The 21,217-nt window shown below is 55.2% G+C and overlaps 5 protein-coding genes across 5 annotated transcripts; 3 read left to right on the forward strand and 2 right to left on the reverse strand.

The window, feature by feature from the left end:
- Positions 1–1,789: 1,789 nt before the first annotated feature.
- CkaCkLH20_11557 (C4-dicarboxylate transporter/malic acid transporter) lies at positions 1,790–3,289 on the forward strand (the record flags this gene model as incomplete). The annotated part of the gene is made up of 3 exons (XM_038894271.1): positions 1,790–1,889; positions 1,947–2,121; positions 2,200–3,289. 3 exons carry the CDS (start codon positions 1,790–1,792, stop codon positions 3,287–3,289), a joined length of 1,365 nt encoding a protein of 454 aa, XP_038740346.1.
- Positions 3,290–5,801: 2,512 nt separating this feature from the next.
- CkaCkLH20_11558 (mannosyltransferase) lies at positions 5,802–7,271 on the reverse strand (the record flags this gene model as incomplete). Its single annotated transcript, XM_038894272.1, has 2 exons — positions 5,802–6,243; positions 6,370–7,271. 2 exons carry the CDS (start codon positions 7,269–7,271, stop codon positions 5,802–5,804), a joined length of 1,344 nt encoding a protein of 447 aa, XP_038740347.1.
- A 7,977-nt stretch (positions 7,272–15,248) lies between these two features.
- CkaCkLH20_11559 (uncharacterized protein) lies at positions 15,249–16,928 on the forward strand (the record flags this gene model as incomplete). Its single annotated transcript, XM_038894273.1, has 1 exon — positions 15,249–16,928. The coding sequence occupies one exon, from the start codon at positions 15,249–15,251 to the stop codon at positions 16,926–16,928; it is 1,680 nt and encodes a 559-aa protein (XP_038740348.1).
- A 1,898-nt stretch (positions 16,929–18,826) lies between these two features.
- Positions 18,827–19,057, forward strand: CkaCkLH20_11560 (uncharacterized protein; the record flags this gene model as incomplete). The annotated part of the gene is made up of 1 exon (XM_038894274.1): positions 18,827–19,057. One exon carries the CDS (start codon positions 18,827–18,829, stop codon positions 19,055–19,057), a length of 231 nt encoding a protein of 76 aa, XP_038740349.1.
- Positions 19,058–19,765: 708 nt separating this feature from the next.
- CkaCkLH20_11561 (single-stranded-dna-specific exonuclease) lies at positions 19,766–21,008 on the reverse strand (the record flags this gene model as incomplete). The annotated part of the gene is made up of 2 exons (XM_038894275.1): positions 19,766–20,912; positions 20,977–21,008. The coding sequence occupies 2 exons, from the start codon at positions 21,006–21,008 to the stop codon at positions 19,766–19,768; spliced, it is 1,179 nt and encodes a 392-aa protein (XP_038740350.1).
- Between the last annotated feature and the right edge of the window lie 209 nt (positions 21,009–21,217).

Below are 21,217 nucleotides of genomic sequence, written 5' to 3' on the forward strand. Positions count from 1 at the left end.
ATTCAGCCGCCATGAACGGACTTGTATCTTCTCACCCATTTGAAGCCTGAGAGTACTTAAGACCCCACCTCACCTACAGATGCAGCCTTCATCACATTCGTCTTGACCAGTAGAAGCCATCACCAACAGAAAGCAAACACCATGAAGCTCCCATCACCAACAAGTCAGCATCATTTCGTTTGTCAGTCCGGGTTTTCACTCAGCGTCTTTAGGAGCACACGGTGTTTCCTCCGCCACAGAATCATCGATGAGAAAACAAGACACTGCGCCAAATGACCTATTTGTTGACCTCCCACAACATCAGCGATGCAGCTGCTTCAACGTCTGCATCTGCATCCCGAGCTCGTTCCAACGTCCCGTGATCGCCAGAATACACGTCGTATTGTTTCCCCTCCCCTCCCACGTTGCGACCAGGGCCAACCACCCGGCCGCCACGAGGCCACACATAACCGCCCCCATCTTCCAACACGTCCCAACGCTGCGGCTACCTGCATTTCCAGTCGTATTTCCATCTAAAGACCTTCCCCTTCCGATTCTCAAACACTATCAAGGTAATGCTTCACCCAACCTGCCTCAGAGTCTGCTCACTCCCTCGAGAATCCGCTGATTAGTCACTTTTGACCGGACCACCCTCGGACCACGGGCGGGGAACCGGCCGAACACTCCCGGCAGCACCTCCCGTCACCTGCACTGGACCCGACAAGGACAAGGGTGTGGCCAGTGCTTTTCTCAATTCTTTCCCTTTCAGCTCGCCGAAGGCGGAAGCCAAAACGACGCAATCATCCGCATCACCAGTCTCGGAATTCCCCCCTCGTTCTCTTGAACCATCACAGCCAAGCCGTGTTTCAAGTGTCACCGTCGACGGCCACCTGAGTGATGGCCGCGTTTTCTCTCTCTGCCTGTTTCTGATGTTTCTGATCTGTGCTGCCCCAACATCGAAGCCAGGCCTGGAAACTTCCATCCAAGAGTGATCCCTCACTTGACACCTCCGAGAAGGATTCCTACGTTCCTGTCAGGTCGCCCCAAAAGTCGCAGGGTCCAGAAAAGGGGTCCCCCACGTCCGGTACTTTATCGTCCTTGACGACAAGTGCCGGCCTGTCTCCAAATTTTAAGCAGTGACAGCATGCATCATCGCCCTCGGCCGCTGCTTACAGGTACATCATTACGTTTGCTCTGTTTTCAGATACTGCAATTCATGTGATGGGAATCTCCTGTGGGTTTGCGCTTAATTGGAAACCGCATCCATCTCAAACTTAGGATGACTTGGACATCGTCACGTCAGAATGCTAGCATCCTAAAATCTATGCTAGAACAATATTCAACTACTCTCTCATCACCATGCTTACTCTCACCAGATTCATACTTTACCAGTCAAGCATCGCGAAAAGCGTTGCATCTGAGCCCCGATCACTCGGCGCCGAGCCCGCAGCGCCACGCCGCGCCGTACCCGGGTTCAATCGGGCCTGCCGTTGAAAGTTTTTCTCGACACCTCACCAGGCATTTCCGTCTATTTCCATGCCATGGATGCCATTAATCCCAATCATTGCGCAACGTACAAAGCCCAGACCACGTCGTATCTTTAATAAATAGCACATAATCATACGAGCTGCCTGCTGCGTCTCCCGAATACCAGCTTGCTGGCGTGACCCCCAACTTGGCACCACAAAATCCATCAGCTGACTTATCCATCCCAACCCACGTCAAATACAGGGCACATCCCGAAACAGGTCCAGCTGCAGTGACGTCGATAACCTCACCACCACGACATTTTTCCAACAGTGGAAGCAAGCTGAGATTCCATCTCACTCTCCTCGGCGCAAACTCAGAAGCCACATCACACTCGTTCAATGCACAACTCATCAACATGGCTGCCATAGACGAAGAAGCAAGTGAGTGTTGCAGAATTCCTGTCATCTCACCATCCACCAACTAACTAACTGTCTCAGACCTGTCAAAAACATCAACCCGGTCGGTAGACCAAGGCCATCAATCAGACGACCCTCCCCAAAATGCCCTCATGGCAACCCTCTCTCGAACGCGGAGCCGCACCAACACTCTTCTCGAAAAGGTCTCCCTCCGCGAGCGCATCCACCATTTCACCTTCGCATGGTACACCCTAACGTGAGTCCGCCCCGACCCGGTGCTTCCGCTCCGGCCCTAGGCCCAGCCCCGCTCCGGCTCCGGCTAACCCCACTTCAGGATGTCCACGGGCGGAATTGCCCTCCTCCTCGCCGAAACACCACACCGCTTCCGCGGTCTCGACACCATCGGCCTGATCGTCTTCCTCCTCGACATCGTCCTCATCTTCCTCATCACTCTCACCCTCTGCCTCCGCTTCTCATTCTTCCGCAAGGCACCCGCCAAAGCAATCACCCACCCGTCGGAGTCCCTTTTCATACCGACCTTCTTCCTCTCTCTCGCCGCCGCCCTCTCCAACATCCAGCACTACGGCGTTCCGCAATGTGGGCCCTGGCTAATCGTCACCCTTCGAGTCTGTTTCTGGATCTATCTCATCGTCACCTTCTTCGCCTCCGTGGGCATGTACCACCTCCTCTTCACCGGCCGCCGACGACTCTCCCTCGACAGCATGACCCCAGCCTGGATCCTCCCCATCTTCCCCGTAATGCTCACAGGCACTCTGGCCGGCTTCATGTGCCGCTCTCAACCACCAGACCAGGCAGCAGCCATGCTCGGCGCCGGCCTCGCCGCCCAGGGCCTCGGGTTTCTAGTCTCGGCATTCATGTACGCGACGTACCTCTCCCGCCTGATGACCATCGGCCTCCCCGTCCAACGACCGGGCATGTTCATCGCCGTCGGTCCACCAAGCTTCACCGCTGCGGCTCTGGTCTCCATGGCCGCCGACGTGCCCCGATTGATCGCCTCCGAAGGCTCCCTCGTCTCCGACTCCCTGCGATCGGCAGCGTACCTCACCGACATGGAGAACCCGGGCACAGTCGCCTTTGCCGTCCGCGCCATGGCTCTCTTCAGCGCGGTGTTTCTCTGGGGCCTGTCGTTTTGGTTCTTCTCGTCCGCGTGCCTGTCTACGCTGTTTGGCATGCCGGATCACTCGTTCCATCTCAGCTGGTGGAGTTTCGTGTTCCCCAACGTCGGATTCACCATCGCCACTATCCGAATCGGGGAGGCGTTCGGGAGCGAGGGACTCTTGTGGCTGGCCACCGTTTTCACGATTTTGCTGGTTGCTGTTTGGCTCTTCGTCGGGTTCTGCTGCGCGCGGGCGGTGGTCCGGAGAAAGCTCGTCTGGCCTGGCCGCGACGAGGACAGCGATTAAAAGTTTGACATCTCAGAATTCCCGGTTCCAACTGCATTCTGGACCTTACTGGTCCGCAACCTTAATCAAGACGGCAAAATAGGCGTCGTCGACTTCGTTTTAATCGTTAGACATTAGACTTTAGACAGAATACCCCGCCTATGGGCACAATAGAGGACGAACTTGAAACGTGGAAATAGGAATTGGACTTGGTTGATTTGTATCACGGTGATGGGCTTCGATCTAGGTAAAAGAAACTTAACTTCCAACGCGTGAATACGTACAAGAACGCTCTCTTCATCACAAGAATCGGAAGCCAGAAAGAATGGCGAGATGACCTGAACATGATGCCCAAGACGCCACTCTCGTAGACTCGATCCAGTTCACTCTTTGGGACCATTTTGGCCTGTTCTAATGTACAATCTGGTTGTGCTGTAGTTGATCCCAAAGTTGCGGTTGGGCTCAAAGCGCTGCTACCAACATTCAAGCCAGATATTCCTCGCCATAGGTTCATTTCCGTTTACAGGCTTACCAGCCGGCGTGAGAATGGGCACAGTGCCGTACGTATTGTGCACATCGAGATTTATACGTCTGAGTACACGTTGCTGTTTAGGAGGTCTTCGAGCTTGGCTTCTCACATTTTCCTTGGACCTCGAGTCACAATAAACTCGGCAGTCACATCGAGGATGCCACTTCTCGCCAGTATATCGATAAGAATGTTGCCCTCCTCGCAATGCAAGTGTAGCCTCAGCCGTAACTTGCTGCAATTGTCTCCAGGCGGTCCAGGCGGTCATACAGGCGGAAGAAACATCGTAGGTGAGATCACAGTATAAGAAACCCTGACCTGCCAGCGGCATCTGTGTTTCGACCGGCGCAATGAATCTTCCGTCGACCAATGCGGCACCTCTTGCAAAGGAGTGGCTCGCGGGTGTTCTCGAGAGCTCCTTGTCGTTGCCTACATGCAGCAAACGTCTTGTCTATAGAAGATGCTGGCTTTCACCCACCGTTGCAAGCTTCCTCCAAGAGACCATGAGAAAACTATGCAGGTCCTTCGCGATGTTGACTTCTTGAGCTTCATAAAGAAGAGTAAAGCTATGTTTCCTGGAAACCTTGGGTGATACGGCTGGCCTTGCGGACTTTTCCATCAGCATGCCATCAGATTCAACTGGATCAGATGCCCCGATTCAGCACATAGCCATCAGCAACGTCAAGGGGCCTAGAACCTCTCAATAGTTGCAAAAGCCATTCCTGACGCCGAGTTTCTCATCAGATGCAACAGTTGCCCCAAAATTGTGTTACTAGATATGATTACTGTGGCCCTGGACTACAACTCAGCGCACAATACTTGTCCATCCCGATCACTCACTGAACTTTAGTTAGATAAGTGAGAGGTTTGAGACGCTCCTTGAACCTTTGAGTTTAAATCGAGTACCTCCCCGTGCACTTGGGAAAGCAGAAAGGACGGAAATTGTTCCTTCATTCCGTTTATGTACCCTCTGAGCGGAATGTCAACCAACTAAGTAGGTAATGAGTACGAAAGACAGATTATCATAGGGTGTTTGCAGTACAGATGTCAGAGGAGGGACAAGGTGGTGGAACTGTTGATGCCGTTGAGAACGACCTGTTTGTGATAATACTGGTCTTGTCCACTCTCAGCATAAGTGGTTCGACCTAAACGCGCTGGAAATACGTATTGCTTTTGACTTAGGTCTTTACGAATGTGATTGGCATCAGAGTAGCTGTCGTTCACATCTTGATCTGGCACTACCAGTATCCAGAGGTCTTGACAAGTCGAGGAATACCTATCCCAGCGACGAGCCCAGATGTCCATGCTACTATGATGAAAGCCAATGACAACAAACGAGTAGTCTCGTAATGACTTACAGCCTACGCGATTAAGACGTGACTTTGGCTCTGACGGCACGGGAAGACGATGTGTTGTCAGATATCTATCATGCTAATCCCTACGACAAAATCAAGGCCTTATTGAAACCAGTGCAGATGAGAATATGCGCCGATGCTAAACATGCTTGCCTCCTAGCTGCCAACTGCGAGCGACGTGTCAATTCATCGTGCCGTCCATCTATCATGTCTCGAGTCCGCGTTGGGGCCTCGTCCCATCACTGGAACCTCGTCATGATGAGGGCGATGATTAAGCACCCATCCAGACGTTCCTCGAAATCTCCAGCAAACAAACTTCACTCATCAGAAATTGCCCACATGGCATGACTTCTAGCTTTTCTTGGCATGAATATGACAGAGAACACATCTGCCAGCAATGCGTGACATCATCCATCATGCCTCGACCGCATAGCTTCAGGGTCCCGAGCTCATGTTTTGAGTTTTCTTTCGACCCTCGATGCCAAGGCAACAAGAAAGGGTCCACGCATCTTCCAGACTTTCCGGTGTTGTCACTCAAAAGTTGCCATCCCATATCATCTAGACGTCAATCTCTGATAGCTAATCATGGGACCGAACTCCCGTCCCAACAAAACTCTATTCAACCACATCTCTCGTCCATGACCAGGGTATCTCACGCAGGCGGCAGGAAGGAAGCAAACAAGGCTCCCTGAATCAGAGCATACATGACCGAAAAAGTCACAACCTTGCCCCCGAGGCCCCTCTTCTCGTCGTCCAAAAGGCACCCGGCAACCCACCAGTACCACACGGCGTTTCCCGACGCGATCCTCGTGATAATCTGCACATGGTACGTGGTGATCGCCAAGACGGCAAGCAGGACTTGGGACGCAGCGAGCGACAGCACCACAATCTCCCTCGTCGACATGGCGCCATCATCCCTCCGAGCACCCTTCCCGCCGTGCTTCTCCGCCGTCGCCGCCGTCGGACTCCGCCCCAACCCCGAAGGCCTCTTGAGCACATCCAACCCCGACACGATCAGCAAAGCCAACACCGGAGAGGCCAAGGCAAAAAGCGGAATGTTGCCTGGCGTCCAATAGCGGAGGAACCCAACGCCCCTAGACTCGGTGATTAGCAAACCTTTCACCGACAAAAAAGCACGCCCACCCGTAAATCTCCGCAAGTACCGAACGAGTACCTCGAAATGTAACCACGAGTGACGAAATAGGGCTGAGAAAACATACCAGTAGTGGTCCTGGACGAAAGAGTAAACACCGGGCACGGTCCGCCCGCACCACACGCGCGCTTCGGATGCGCCGGAGCAGTACCGCAACCAGGCGAGGTACTGCGGGACGACGGACCCCATCGCCACGAGGACGCCCGCGACGCCAGGCGCCAACAGAGCCGCGACGGAGTCCTTGACGCCAACGACGGTGATAGGGCTGGCGAGCAGGTTGTGCAGGACGATCAGACACTCGGCCGCGAAGGGGATGCCATTCAGGAGTCCGTTCGAGCGGACGGCTGTCGCGAGGCCGAAGACGGCGCCCGCAGAAATTTGGGCCGCGGACCAGGGAAGCGAGCCTCTCGTTTTCTCCGAGGCCGAGATGAGAATGAGGTAGCCGGTGAAGGTCAGGAATGCGAAGGAGCTTTCTGCGTAGGGCGCCGACAGGAAGAGGCCCGCCGGAGAGATGATGTGAAGCAGAGCCGAGAGGAACGCCAGTGATTTTCGGTGGAAGAGGCGTAACGTCAGATGGTGCAGCATCAGCACGGCGAGGAGATGGGCCGTGTGTGCCATGACGATGCCGAAGGCCGCTTCCAGCGAGCCGAAGCCATCATCTTCGAAGCCCAGAAAGCGTGCACCTCTGGCGAGAGCCGACGCGGCAGAGGGCAGGACAGCATTGAATGCCCATTCCTGCTCGAAAAGGTAGCCTCGTCGGGCTGATTGGGTGAAGTAGATGGCGTCCCAGCGTGTAAGGCGGGTTACTAGCGATAGGTCGGACTCGTTGCGCCGGAGCATCAGGGTCGTCGAGGTGTCGTACGAGGGCGCTATGGCGCTACCGAGGGCAATGGCCAGCAGAAGCCCTTTCCAGGCCAGAAAGGCCGTGATCAGGGTCTGTCGTGGGTGGGAGGCATGGCGGGCGAGCATGGCTTGGTGTGGATGACGTCGGACGAGGCCGTTGGCGATGGCGATGGGCGGGAAGGTATGCCGAGACCCAGACGGTCGGTGAATCGGTGAAGTATGTCACCGGCGGACGAACCCACTGGAAAGATCTCCACCAAAACTGACAAGGAGAGGGAAAAGTTTGACTGTTGGTGCCGCCGTCTTGGTGGATGGACCCTGAGCTCAGTGTGGTGTCACTCACTGCCGCTGCAAGCTGTGAGGTTATCGGAGTTGAATTGAGTGAGGTGGGAGCCGCGCCAGGACAAGCGGCGCCACCTGGCCAATGGAGAGCTTGGCGCACGGAGCAATTCAGGACCGTGGGCCGTTTTTTCTTTTTCTTTTCTTTTTTTGCCAGTGTCTGCCGAGCCGGAGTTCGGGGTCGGTTCCAAACCAGGCCGGCGGGTCTCGCTCGATCTGATGGACCTTTGAGATATTTTTCCAACTTTTTTCTCTCCCTTTCTCAGCCCTCTTTTTTTCTAGAAGCGTTCCAAGCGTCCGTTTCGGTGGAAAGAGCCGCGGATTGTGGATTCCACATGGGACGGTGAGGGAAGCCTTGTGGGCCAGCCGGGGGGTCACCATTTGCAGGCGCCGGGATGCTAATTAGCGGTCGACACGGGCAGGGCGCTCAGTGGACGAACGCCCCTGGTGAACCCCTCTCGATTCCAGCCTCCAGCATTGAGCAGATCCTCCTTCAACCTCCTGGCCCATCTCATTCTTCATCTCCCGCACAGCCGTGATCGCGATAGAGACTCACGGCCGGTGAGCTGTGGCGAAGTCTGACCAGAAGGCCACTCAGGCCCACTGAACAGGGCTCGATGGCCCATGTCCACGGTCCAGGGCTGAGGAACGGGGGGTCTCGAGGGGCTGTTACAGGAGGTCATCCCCTGAATTTGGTGCCCCGGATGCCCCTGAAGATGAGAATCACGTTCCATTCCAGCGATGAGGAGTGAGAATGCTGGTAAGGGGAATCTCATTAGAGATGTGCAAGCCAGCACAAAACACAGCCCCTCAATCTCCATCTGGGGCTGTGAGAGGGGCATGGACGAGGCTGAAATTGTGATGAGAGGTACTTGCGATATACCTGCGTCATGGTTGTCAAAAGTAAGCACAAGCTATTCGTGTCTTTTAAGAAGACCGTTATCAAATCTTATCCCATGATCCAGTGAGATGGCATGCCACCAACAAGCCCCCAATGGAGGGACAGTCTACCTCAGACTACTTGCCCTAGGGATGCAGGTGAGCCACCAACTTTACCAAGAGGGTCTACTCCCGGTAGATCCGCTGCAGTTGGTGGGATGGAGACGGGTGAGTGGATGAATCAGAGCAGCGTATTCCAGATGCCTTCCGTCCTGTCATTTAGGAGACCCCGACGGGTAGATGCCATGTGCAGGTACGATTGGCAAAAATGATGGCTGAGAAGTGATGAGAGGCGCATGAGACGGGAGTGAGTGAGTGTGTGATGAGTGAGATGATCCGAGAGGTGAGGTGCAGTCCAGGTCGCGACTTCCGCCCCGTGAGGTGACTTTCCCTGTCGAGAAAGGAAAGTCGGCCCCGATGTTGCCCGCAACGCGCAACGGCATCGGGACGGAAAGAAGCACCTGCCGGACTTCGCAGCTTTCACCGACCAGCAGGCAGGAGCTCCCCTCTCCCGGCATGCCTTCCATGTGCAGCTCACCTTTCCCATCGACATCCAAAGTCTGCAAGTGGAGAACGAGAAAGATCTTCCTGCTGCAACTTCCATAGGTTGACATCGGAAGGCACATTCCGAGATATGCAGCTACCTACCTAGGTACTGAAGTACGCCCTTTGTACGACGGCGGCATGAGCTCAGGCTCAAGCTTACATCCTCACATCCTCAACATCGACACAGCCGAGGCGTTCACGGCCATCCGGCTGCTCCCAGCTGGAAACAAACTTGGCTGCAACAAATCATTTTGTTTCACATGGCCCTCCTTGCCCCGCGCTCCGTACGGGTACAGCTCGCAAGCCTGAACACTGAATCGACGAACCCTTCTCCGTCCGAATTCTGCTTCTCGCCGCTGCCCTACGGGCGACGAGAGCACACTTGCTTCGCGGAGGACCTTACTTCGTCGCAACGTCTTCCTCCCAAGTGGAGGCTCTGAGACGACCAAGAGACGTGACCAGTCTCCGTTTAAGCTTCACGCCCGAGGAAGACCCTTCGCCGACGGGGAACGTCACCAGACAACCATCGGCCCCTCGTGGATGTGTCTGTTCGGCATCCGTGGCATCCTTCGGATTGGCTGATTCGTCTTGACTTTTTGCTACGACGATGCCCAAGCACACAGCGAGGAACATTACGGGTGCAGACGATCACTTCCGGGTACTGATCCCCGAATTCCGCAAATGAGGACATTTCCATTCACAAGTCACGGCCGCCGCCAGAATTCCATCACCATTATTACTGTCCGCTGGCGACGATCAGGTCTTTTTGCGCTGCCTGGGAGCCAACACAACATGATGACTCGATGGTCTCTCAGCCCGTCAGCCTGTATCACCATCCCTTCATAAACTAGCGGCTGATCCAGTGACCTGAGTGACGGCATCGGTCAGAATTGCTGATCCATCCGCAGCATTTGCAACACCTGACGAAGAGGGCCATACAAGATGAATACCAAAGGACTGCCTGGGCTGCGCGTTTTCAGTTCCTTGTCCAGCCATGCAATCAGGATTCAATCACTGCCTGAGCTAACGGCACTACGATCACCATGAATATCACCACTCTTTCGTCTTCAACCTGACCTCCCGCCACCCTTCACCTTGGCACTCGCTGGCTGACAGCTGCCTTCCAAGCCTATGTTGGAGATCAGAGACAGTGTATCTCTTTCGACTTCACCGCCGTTGCGTATCTGTTCCTGTCTCAGAATATCCCACCCCTATTCGACGATCGGGGCGCAGGTGTCGATGTCGCATTGCAGCAGCGCAACCAACGAGTGAACCCTTGGGCTGGAAGCATGTCGCCAATCTCGGAGAGCCGAGTGCGAGACTGCGCGTATTCGCCGTGTGGTCTTTTTTTCTTTTCTTTTTCTCCGCTGTCAACATGCGCCCAATCAGTCTTTCAATCACCATACTCAATTGGTGCAACTCTGGCAAGACAAACTCTGAGGCTTTCGTCTCATTCAACTGAATCACACTTTGAGTACAAGTCTAGCTGGCGTTTATTTCCGCCGTTGGTAGGCATTAAAGAACATCCCGCTCTCCACGTCACAACCCTAGCTGCACAGGCCGACTTCGATTACTCAGATCATAACTCTGTAGTTGGTCTGGCTTGTTGGTGTCATTGGCTAGGGCTTTCCATTGGGCATCGCAACTGTTATCCTCTTCAAGACGATTGGCGTCTAATTACTGCGTCCATCTCATCACCGCACAAGTCACTGCAGCCCGAAACAAGCGCTGGAAAGAAGAGACAGTCAACTTCCACATGTCACCGAGCTGACTGCTGCGAAGAACAGCGGATCCGACTGCGACGTGTCACGCTTAGCAGAGTCTTAGGGCCATTTTGAGCTTGCCAATCGTCCTCAGATGCGGACGCTTATCAACGGACGGTCTGATCTAGGGCAGATGTCGGTTCGAGACGTCTCACCCAGCAAGCATGACTGATCTGATGGCGCCCGTCGCCCGCAGAAGTCGCTCAACACCGTCGAGATAAAAGTGGTGTTGGCGGTGCTACCAAACCATCTCACGCCTCGGGCAAGCCCAAGCCACAGCCACAACTGCTAATACAGCAACCAACAGAAGCTATCGTCAGCCATGCATGCCACATTGCGCTGGGTCGGTTCTATGGGAGAGCTACCAGCTCACACTGCATGAAAGAAAACCCAGGGTCCGCAAGAAGGCATAGTCCCGCTCAACACAACATCGGGTTAAGGGTTTACAAGACTCTGGCAGTTGCTCTTGGGACGCCCAGTAAGTGGCATCTGCGCTCTGGAACGTGAACTCATGCGCGATCTTTGGACTGGCTGGCAGTGGCTTGCACTTGTTCCCTGTCTCTGAGGCTACAAGGGGGCCCCGAGCTACCCGCCGTCCAATCCGAGTACGAATCGGTCACACCTCTGGAAACCACGCGAGCTGCAGCCTGAGTGTCTGTTTGGCTAGTGCCCGATCGCGGGTGGCACGCTTGGCTCCAGCGGCCAGGGCTCGGAAACGGCAGACTACAGAGAAGGAATCCAGCGATCCGGATCGCGGTCTGAGCATCTGACTGACGTCCGGCCGTCTCGAATCCTTGGGTGGTCTGGTCTGGCATATCAGGGTTGCGAGAGCAGCCTGACGTGTCGCATTAACGACCATCAGGAACGAGAAACGAACGAAGAGAGGACGACGGCGGATTTGAATTAGAGAACCGGCGCGTCGTTTACATCGAAGCCGCGGCGGCGGATCGCAAGGCCTTCCCTTGCTCGCAAGCTTGCCGGCCAATGCTCGACCTCGGTAGCCTCACTCGGGATATCCCTCCCGCGTGGACGGCTAGAGACAAACGCGCGGTACCCTTCCTCAGTGAGTGTGAAAGCTGAATATAGCAGCTCGGGTCCATGGTCATTCCCAGCCCTGCGGACGAGAAAACAGGACGATCTGGAGATTGAGAGCCCGCCATCGATTCGCCGGGCACCTCCCTCTCGGCAGCCGTGTTTTACTGGGGCAACAGAATTGAGGTTCGAATCGTCGCGGGGTTCGATGGAGGGCCGGGACCACCACCAGCGGCGACAACCATTTCGCGTCGCCTCAAACCGTCAAAAGGTTGATGTTGTATGGATGGAGCCTTTGGTTGAGCCCAACTGCACGATTACACACCCACCAGATAGCAGGTCGCGACGAGACCTGCAGGGCGTAGCGTAGAGTAGCATGGACTTGGGACCAGAGTCCAGACTTTGCTCAAGTGGACGGAGACAAGGACGAGGTCAAAAAAGGTTGGGCGATGCGTGCGAGCGAGCGAACGAGTCTCGTCGACTCACCCCGGTCCGTCTGATCTGGGGTCTCGCAGTTCGCCGACGAGCCGAGAAGGAGACGAAGTGGAGGCAAACCACGGTACCCAGTCGATGACATTCTGTTTTTCAGTTTGAGGTGCGAGGTAAGTTGTGTATGCCGTGGGCGGTTGACATAGCACAAGTTGAGAAACACAAAACAACACAACACAGCACACAACGAACAACAGTGCGGCTAGACGGGATCCCGATGGCGAGGAATCAAACGGCCAGGCCAGACGGGGCCGGAGCAAGGCAAGACAAGACAAGTCAAGACAAGACAATACACACAATGCAAAGGAACTGGACAAGACGAGAGGGCCAAAATAATGTGCTTTAGTTGCCTCGAAGTAAGACTTTGGCGGACGCTACGGGGTTCGCGCTACTGCGTGCTAGAGCGTGGTCATGTCAATCAAGAGAATATCAGGAGTGCCACCTCATCTCAGTAGTCTGGACAAGTTTAGAAGTCAGTCGGCTCCATTCCTGCTCTGAGCCTCTCTCTCTCTGCATGATGCATCACGATGGTGGTGCCTGTGAATGTCGAATGTCGAATGTCAAATGTCATTTCGACGGTCCTTCCCCTTGGTTTCCAATTCCGATTTCGAGGTGCCCTTGTGAGTGAGGATACGTACCTCGGCTCCGCTGCCCAGCATGTCATCGGTACGTACCGCCTGGATCCGCTCCTTGCCGCTGTACACCGCAGGTACCGACTTCAAATTGGCAGGCGCCATCACAGGACGGCAGCATAGCACAGCACAATATTAGCTCACGATGGCAGTCGCTCACCTGCACCTGCACCTGCACCTGCACCTCAATCCACTGCACTGGCGGGAGTTCGCCCCTAAAAAGAAGCAGCACCGGTGGCACCGCGCCGCTCTTTCCCCTCCAGAGTCCACCACCAGCACCAGCACCTGCCCAGGCCCAGGCCCCCAGCACCTGCGCCTGCCACTTCAAAACCCCATTGCCAGGGAAGGAGGTGCCTGCCTTGCTTGCTCTTCCCCTCTTCGCTCCTACCCCCACTGGCACTTGTCGTCCTCCTCCTCCATCGTCGTCACTTCCCTTTTAGAGAGAGGTACCTGGTCTGTCGCCTATCGTCCACCAAATATTACGTACCGCCCTCCCACTTCCTCTCGAATTTCCCTTTCTCTTGAATTCTCTCCCTCACATCTTCATTGCCTCTGTCCACCTCGAATTCTTTCTCCATCTCTCTTCTTTGGCAGACTGGTTCGCCCTGATCCTGCCCCAGAGGTAGCACACTTTCTTCACCTTCGCTTCATCTCAAATCCTCCCGTCCCCTCCAAGAACAAGAAGAAACAAAACAAGTACTACAACGCCACGCGTACAGACGGGTCCCAGCCAGCTTGCTTGCTGTACGTACCGAACGGCGACCACTGCTCCCCTCCAAAATCGCCAAAAAGCCAGGGAATCCCTCTCACACGGACGGCACAAAAACTTCAGATTCGCTTTCCCTACTGCCACGGATTCTCTTGTGGTACAGACACCATCCCTGAATACTCGATCGCGTTGGCTGCCGGGACACTGCGCTGCCAGAGAAAATACCAGAAAAGAAAAAAGAGAGGGGACCCTCCATCATCCTTTCCCTTCCGGCTCCGTCCCTCCATCAGCTCAAGCTCAACTGGGCTGGACGCACACCAAACAAAACGACTGAAGCTTCCTTCTTGTGACTTCACATCGACCACACACCACACCCAGCAAATACCCACGCAGTATACATACTCGAGAGGGGGTACTCACTTGCCAGGACGCCGTCTCCCACATAAGGTACCTGACGGCCCCGAGCATCCAACAGTGCCCGATCGGACGCATCTTCCACGGCCCCGGCACCCTTTCTTTTGCCATTCTTCCTCACTTACATCTATCTGGACCCTGGCGGCCACCTTTCCCTCACAACTTTTCCACTCTACAACATCAACTTCTTCAACCCGCCTGAGGCCAGACTCACCTGCGTTCTACATAACGATACTCGACGACAACTCCGAATACACACACTTCAGTTACTCACCCATCGCTCGTTGCACCCTCGAACATCGCCTCACTCGTTGCGGTGAAGCATCCCTTCCCGACCTCGCCATCTAGCCCGACCAGCCATCTCCATCTGCCACGCCGCTGCTGCATATCGACCAACACCGCTTCTTGTCCCCGGTTCCGCCAGCATCTATTCTCCCGGGCTTCCATCCTATTGGACCCAACCCGCTGTTCCATCGCTTCCCAGTAAGTAAGCCGGCTTTTTACAACATTCTTCATTCTCGTCACCTCAGCTCAGCCCATCCCACGGCCTCGGACGCCCAATTACTGGGTCCTGGGGCCACTGATCGCTTACGAGTCAAGCCTGTCAAGTCCATCAAGCCTCCCTCCCCCCGTCTAATCCCAATTTAAAGCATAGCTCGCGCTGAGCCGCAACGTAGAAGGAGTTCTCGGTTCTCTGGGCTGACCACTAGACCAGTACTTGTAGCTCGCTCATTTCCTGCCAAACCCCCTAGGATATTCGTCTCACCATCCCCTTTTTCTTCACCTCTCTTTGTTCTCTGCCGCCTTTGGTTACGCCTCTGCCGCAACCGTTCACTCTGTCGTCCTGTCGACCATTTTTTGTTTGAACCACGACGATCCGTCAGACGTCAGGCATACCCATCGACGGTGTGCACCTGCGGTATTTAACCACCTTGACGCGAAGCGGGATCGACCCAGGCTCCGGCAGAAGCGAGCTGCATCACCCCTCCTGACCAACCTCGAAGTGGAGAGCTCGCCCGATTCATACGGATACGACTTCCGGACCGGCATCCCTACACCCTCAAAAAGCGTACACCAGCCTGCGCCGCCCGGCTGCTGCAACGCTGCAATTCAACGGGGGAAAACGCGGGGAGCATACTAAAGCTGCAGCGTTCTTGAATATCGCGATTCGAACCACCTGCGTTTCGATTGCGTCCATGACTTTGTCACCAATCACCATCACCTCGAGCTAGCATTCATCATGTTTCTCCATTCGGGCGCCAGCCTGCATGGGCACGAATACTCCAAGAAACCCACAAACGCCCCTCAACCAGCAAGAAGACGGATCTTGCTTCGATCGTCATTAGGAGCTTCGGCTCTGCCTCGCTCTTCGACTTCTACCGACGAGTCCTCCGATATCCTCTCGCCGCGGGTCAATCGTCGCCTTTCTCTTCAAGCTCCTTCACCGGCACCACGACCGAGCGTCCGTCGAAATCGACCTGTGTCGGAGCTTCTTCCGCGGAAGGATCTCTCCGTTCGCTTCGAGGAGGAGCCTACCGTCGTCGCTGATGAATCGACACTCAGCATCGACGGCGTCAGTGAAGATGAAGGTAGCTTGGTATCAGAGATCAGCGACAGCAGCACAGTAAAGCGATCGAAGAGGTCGAGACGAGCTGCGAGACAAGGCACCAATTTCCTTCTGGCATACCCTCCACCGAAGCTTCGCACAAAGCAGCGTCGCTTTGTCCAGATACGGCCACGACTTCTGCTACAACTTCAACAACTCTCCAACGGCAAGCGACCGATGCCCGCCATTGACGTGCTTCCTGCAAGCATGGTTGCTGGCACAGTCATCTTCCCCCGTCTTGCGCGACAGTTTCCCAAGATGTTCCGGGTAAAGGGCCAGCTGGGCATGAACGGCCTCATTCTGGCAAGGAGCGAGGACTATAACACGCCAGGGGACGACTCGGATGGCGACGAAAAGGATCTTGACAAGCGCGACCTCGTCGCTGTCATCACACCACTCAAGGAGCGCAGGGAAGGCGAGCGGAGGGAATCCGCCGACCAGGCTGAGATTGTGCTCAGCGATGGTTCTGTGTGGACTGCCATTCCTACCAGCAACGGCTCTTACGACTTCGTGCACGTTGACGAGGCCGGTCGAACCGTCACAGCAAGGTGGGCAAAGAGACCCGCGAGGCCGCTTTCCACTGCGACCTGCACAGCAGCGGCGACGCCTACCGCGCCGACAGACTACAAGTTTACTTTCAGCATTCTTGACCCCGAGTTGCGAAGGCATCCCGTCATGGCGACGCTGACACCCGCCAACCTCGAAATTCTCGACAGCTATACGACTGTCACGCAATCAGCTGGTCGCTATCCCCCGACCCGCCCCTTTAGCACAGACATGAGTGGCGACAACGAGCCGTCACAATCGCCGCAGTCCGTTCTCTCCAGCACGGAGCGAGAGACACATCCCATCGACGATGCGACGAGGGTTCTCATCACCGTCACCTCGGTCTGGGTGTCGCTCCGTCACGGACAAGGCTGGGCCGCTTCGACCACGTCACCAGCCGCTTGCACGACCCGACCCGCCCATTCTCGCACGATGAGCAACGCTAGTGACCGTGCGCGAGTATCAACCTTTCCCGTCTCGTCCACTGAGTTAAGGGAGTTGAACCGACCGCCTCTGGCGCAGAAGCAAGTTATGGCCCAGTTGGCGCCGGTGATGCCGAAGAGGACGTTCTCATCGGGAGCGGCTTTCATGCATCGTCGACAGACCAAGCTGGGAGGGGAGCAAGTCACCGCCGACAACGCGGCTGAGACCGACGACCTCGACGGCGTCAAGGAAAACATTGAACCTATCATTATGAAACGGAGTTTTGTCAGGAAGATTCGCGACTGGGGACATCGCATCAGTCAACGCAAGGCGGTTATGGCATAAATCATGGGATGGGGATCATGGGAAAAATCACAGGAACAGGCGTTAAGACGCATCGTCACATAAGAAACCAGAGCTGGTTGTCATCCAGCGTACCATTTGTATCTGTATCATTATCACCTTCTAGGCATACATACCCGTTCAAATTTGATACCAACCCGTGCTTTGACACGGCAACAATCTCAACGTTCACACATCCCAATCTGCTCCCCGTGACGCGGTGAAACCAAGACCGAGTGAGCACATGTATGACGCTAACCAAGCCGCCAACCGTCGACTTCGATTAACCTGAAGCAGAAGATCGGCGAGCCCGTCTGGGTTCGCGCAGTAGGGCTGCGAGTGGGGTCTTATTGTCCCTACGGGATTTCGTTGGTCGCTCCGGATGCGGCGAGCCGGACTGGTGATGGGCGCGGATGCGGGGGCCCCGGCGTGTCCACCCTGGCGGGCGATCCTGATCGGCGGGCCCGCTCTCAGGCTTCTTTCTACCGGGGAAGCGGGAAGCCGGGTGGGGCTTGGCGGACGAACCGAGTGCGAGGTGCAAGTGCGAGAGATGGCTTTTTTTCCCAACCCGAATCTCAACGGTGTTGCGTCTTTTGGGCATCTGGAGTTATTCCTATGGCTTCTCCTAATGGCGTCAATTTCGTGACGGATGAGAGACGCCACGACCTCGAGAAGGATACCTGCATTCGGTCTCGTTCTACATTGTTGCTGGGTGACGGGTGAAGCTCTATTGAGGACAACTTTCTTTTTCTTTTCTCCCCCTCGCATATGTACTTTTGAGTCCACTGTGCTGCATGACTGGGGTTCTGGCACAGAAAAAAGAAAACATGCTGTCAGATTCGCGAGCCGCCAGTCCGCAGCTTCTGGTACGTGAAAAGCAACGAGTGAATCAGGGGGTTCCGTCGCGTGACTGGCGCCCGCGATTCACCGTATCATCCAGGAAAACGAAAGATGTAAGACGGCGAGTTGCCGTGGCTACCTTTGACAAATCACAGCTTTTTTGGTTACTTTTCGCAAGATTGGGTCGTTTACCTTATACCCGAGGTGCCGAGCAACGATCAAATTTCAATCAACCGCCTCGCTGACATCCCAAGACAGGGGTTCAAAATGGGTGAATGCAGCTTCTGCTGTTTCAGAGTGGTGCTGCCGTCCAGACGCAGGGACTATTCACGGGGCATCGACGACAGGCCGGTGCGTCGAGTGAGCTTCCCGACTGGGAGAGTGAGGCCGTATCGTCTGGCCCCGGAGCCGGAGTGGAGATACGGCGAGTACGGGAGGGCGATGGGGACCGGGACGTCGGCGTCTTTGCAGGAGGGGTTCGGGGGCGGGATGGGCGTGCCGGTGATGAACCGGGATGGGTTTGTTGATCGGCACTCGGGGTTCGCGACTTGGGATCGGGTGTGGTGATCTTCTGGGGAGTTTGATGTTAGTTGGTTTTGCGGACCGCTGTGTTTGGAACTTGGGCTTCGTCTTTTCAGTACTCGGCAATTTTCTATTCTGATCGTGGGAGAGGCCTCAGCCATTCAGTCCCGGCTGGAGGCGTCCTGGAGTTGGATCTGTAGGCAAGCTCCTCTTCAAGCACATGCAATGAGCTCAGTCCGAACTAATAAAGCATCAGCATTGTCGTCCAGTTCAATCGTTCAGCGACTAAGAAAACGCCCTCTTCCAACCTAGACGATAACGGAATATATGGACGGGCCTACTACATCCGACCCAGGGCTGAATGAGACAAGTCCCCCGAATCACGTTAGCTAGGGATTATACACCCGCCCTTCGTCCATCCTATCCCTTTGAAAATGCCACGCATCTTTAAACTCCATACCCGTCATTCCCAAAAAGTCCTTCACACGACCGACTCCCAGCATCTCTATTCCACCCACCGACACAAACCACAAACCAAAATGGCCATCTCGTCTCTCATCGTCAAGCTCTCCCCGTTCATCGCCTCCGTCGTGGTGCTATGGGTCATCGTCTTCGGCATACGACACGGCGCCACCTGGGGCTCCATACGAGAGGGAGTCAGCATCGGCTCGTTCGGCCACCACCATCAGGAAGCCCCTGTTGACGGGGGCGACGCGAGTCTACTCGAGCATGCTTCGAAGCCTGGCAACTTGCCCCGCCGGCGACTATAACGGACTCTCACTCTGTGACTGGGCGACGTGCAAGAGGTCTTACCGACGCCGTGGGATACTCGGAGACCATCAGGGATCGTGCATGGAATAGAAGGGTAGTCTGTCGTCTTGGGCGAGTTACAGGCTGCTATGGCTTGGGAAGGGACTCAACTCGGGATGCTAGATATCCGGAAAAGACTGCGGCAACTGTCCTCAAGACGACGATCGATACAGGATGCGGCTAGATGAATCGGGTACATGACGGGCCGCAAAACAAGGCAGATCGTGATACACAGACACGAGATGCTTCGGTTTTTCGTAATGCAGTCTACTCGGAGACTGCTGAGAGGGGTATACTACGAGACCCGCGGGCAAGACAGGCGAAAATACGACGTTCATACACATGCAGAAACCGCTACGCCGACAACACCTTTGCGACGAGGACGATTCTTGGAGGTTCTGATGGACTGAGCAAGTACTAGGATGGAGAATAATCATGCAGGCGATGGTCGTCAACGAATTGGCAATGTTTATGATAGTTTGAGTTGGACAATGATGAGAAGGAGGATGCTAATTATAAGCATACTAGGCCATTACAATGAATGGAAACTTCATATAAGAACATGTAGTGTTCTTCCTGAGGCCAATTTAAATCGAGAAACTCGTCGTCATTGCATTAGTTGTTTCTCACATGGTGGTTCACCTCCAGTTTCCTGTTTCAACACATCGCTACTTCTTCCCAAAGTAGTTCATCAACGTATTCGCCTGCCCCGGCTTCTCCTTTGCTTTCTTCGGCGACTCCCTCTCGACCTTCTTCCCAACCTCCAGAACTGCCATCAGCTCTTCAAACTCTGCCTTCGGAACGATGCCCCCACTCGCTTCTTTGTGGCCCCTCGCGAACGAAGTCCCCAGCCTCTCCCTCAACGTCTCATTCTCAGCCTTTGCGGCCGCATCGTTCAGCACTTCGATGATGTTGACAGGCGGATCGTTCGACCGCGCACATCGCGGTATGCGACACGAGAAGTTGACCATGTCGGGAAGATACCCCTCGTTCGCAACCAGGACGACCTCCAACTTTGAGGAGTTGAGGTGGCCCGCCCAGCGAGTGGCTATGACGGGATGGACCTGAGCCTGTGAATTGATCCGGAAGACGGCTATCCGCCCGTCGGAGGAGAACTTGGGCGGTGTGTGGGTGCAGCGTTCCACCTCCGCATTCACCTCCGCTCTCGCCGCCAGCAGCGTCTTGTTGTCAAGAAGGTGCTTGGGAGAGTTGGCTGCAAGCAGAGCGTCCCACGCTCCCGGGACATCATATGATGGTGTTCTCCTCGGGGCGTTGATGAGCGAGACGGCATCATTAATCGCCTTTTTGGTATACGTTTTGAAGGTTGCTTTCATGCCGGGGAATGGCGGCTCCCACTTGAGAGTGTTGCCGAGGTCGCCGTGAGTTCCCATGGCGCAGAGCCAGTCGCAAGCCGCTTCAACACCATCGTGTAGTTCTCTGCAGATGAGATAAGTGAGAAGTGAGCTGGTGGCTACCGGGGGCGAGTTGCAGGCCGTGACGTGAAGTGAGTCCTTTGGGTGGTCGTTCTCGAGGGCGTGATGATGGTCTATGACTATCCCCCGGTGAGGTCCATCTATGAGGGGCGGCGAGTCACGAGATCCTTGGTCCAAGACGAAGATATATGACGGATTACTCGATGACATGGCTTGACGCGCAGAGGTGTCGTGGATCGTGGTGCCTTTCGGGGGGTGGTATGATGAGATAAGGGAAGAATCCAGGCCGAGGAGGTTGAGGGTGCGGTGCAAGATCGCGCCGGATGTTAAACCGTCTGCGTCCTTGTCCGGGACGATGAGAGTTGGTTTGCCGGCGGCGACGCTGCATTGTGTCAGAACATGAGTGCGATAAATCGTCAAGTCGGGGATGGGTAAGGGTCGTTCACCATTCGCGTATGAAAGACCTAGCCGCGTCCATCTTTTCCTGTGGCGCCGGCCACACAATGGTTCCATCTTTATCTCGTACCGATGGGGTGAGATGATATTCAGGAACTGCTGGGCGAGGTTTCTTGGTGTCCCGAGACCCTGCCTTGAGGCTTGCAGCTGTCGCGCTCCGCTTCATAGCCAGGTACCGCACGGGATAGGAATGACGGGGGATCACTGATTGTTTGAGCCTTCCCAAACGAC

This window comes from Colletotrichum karsti (genome assembly GCF_011947395.1).
Source record: "Colletotrichum karsti strain CkLH20 chromosome Unknown Scaffold49, whole genome shotgun sequence".
Lineage (NCBI taxonomy): Eukaryota > Fungi > Ascomycota > Sordariomycetes > Glomerellales > Glomerellaceae > Colletotrichum > Colletotrichum karsti.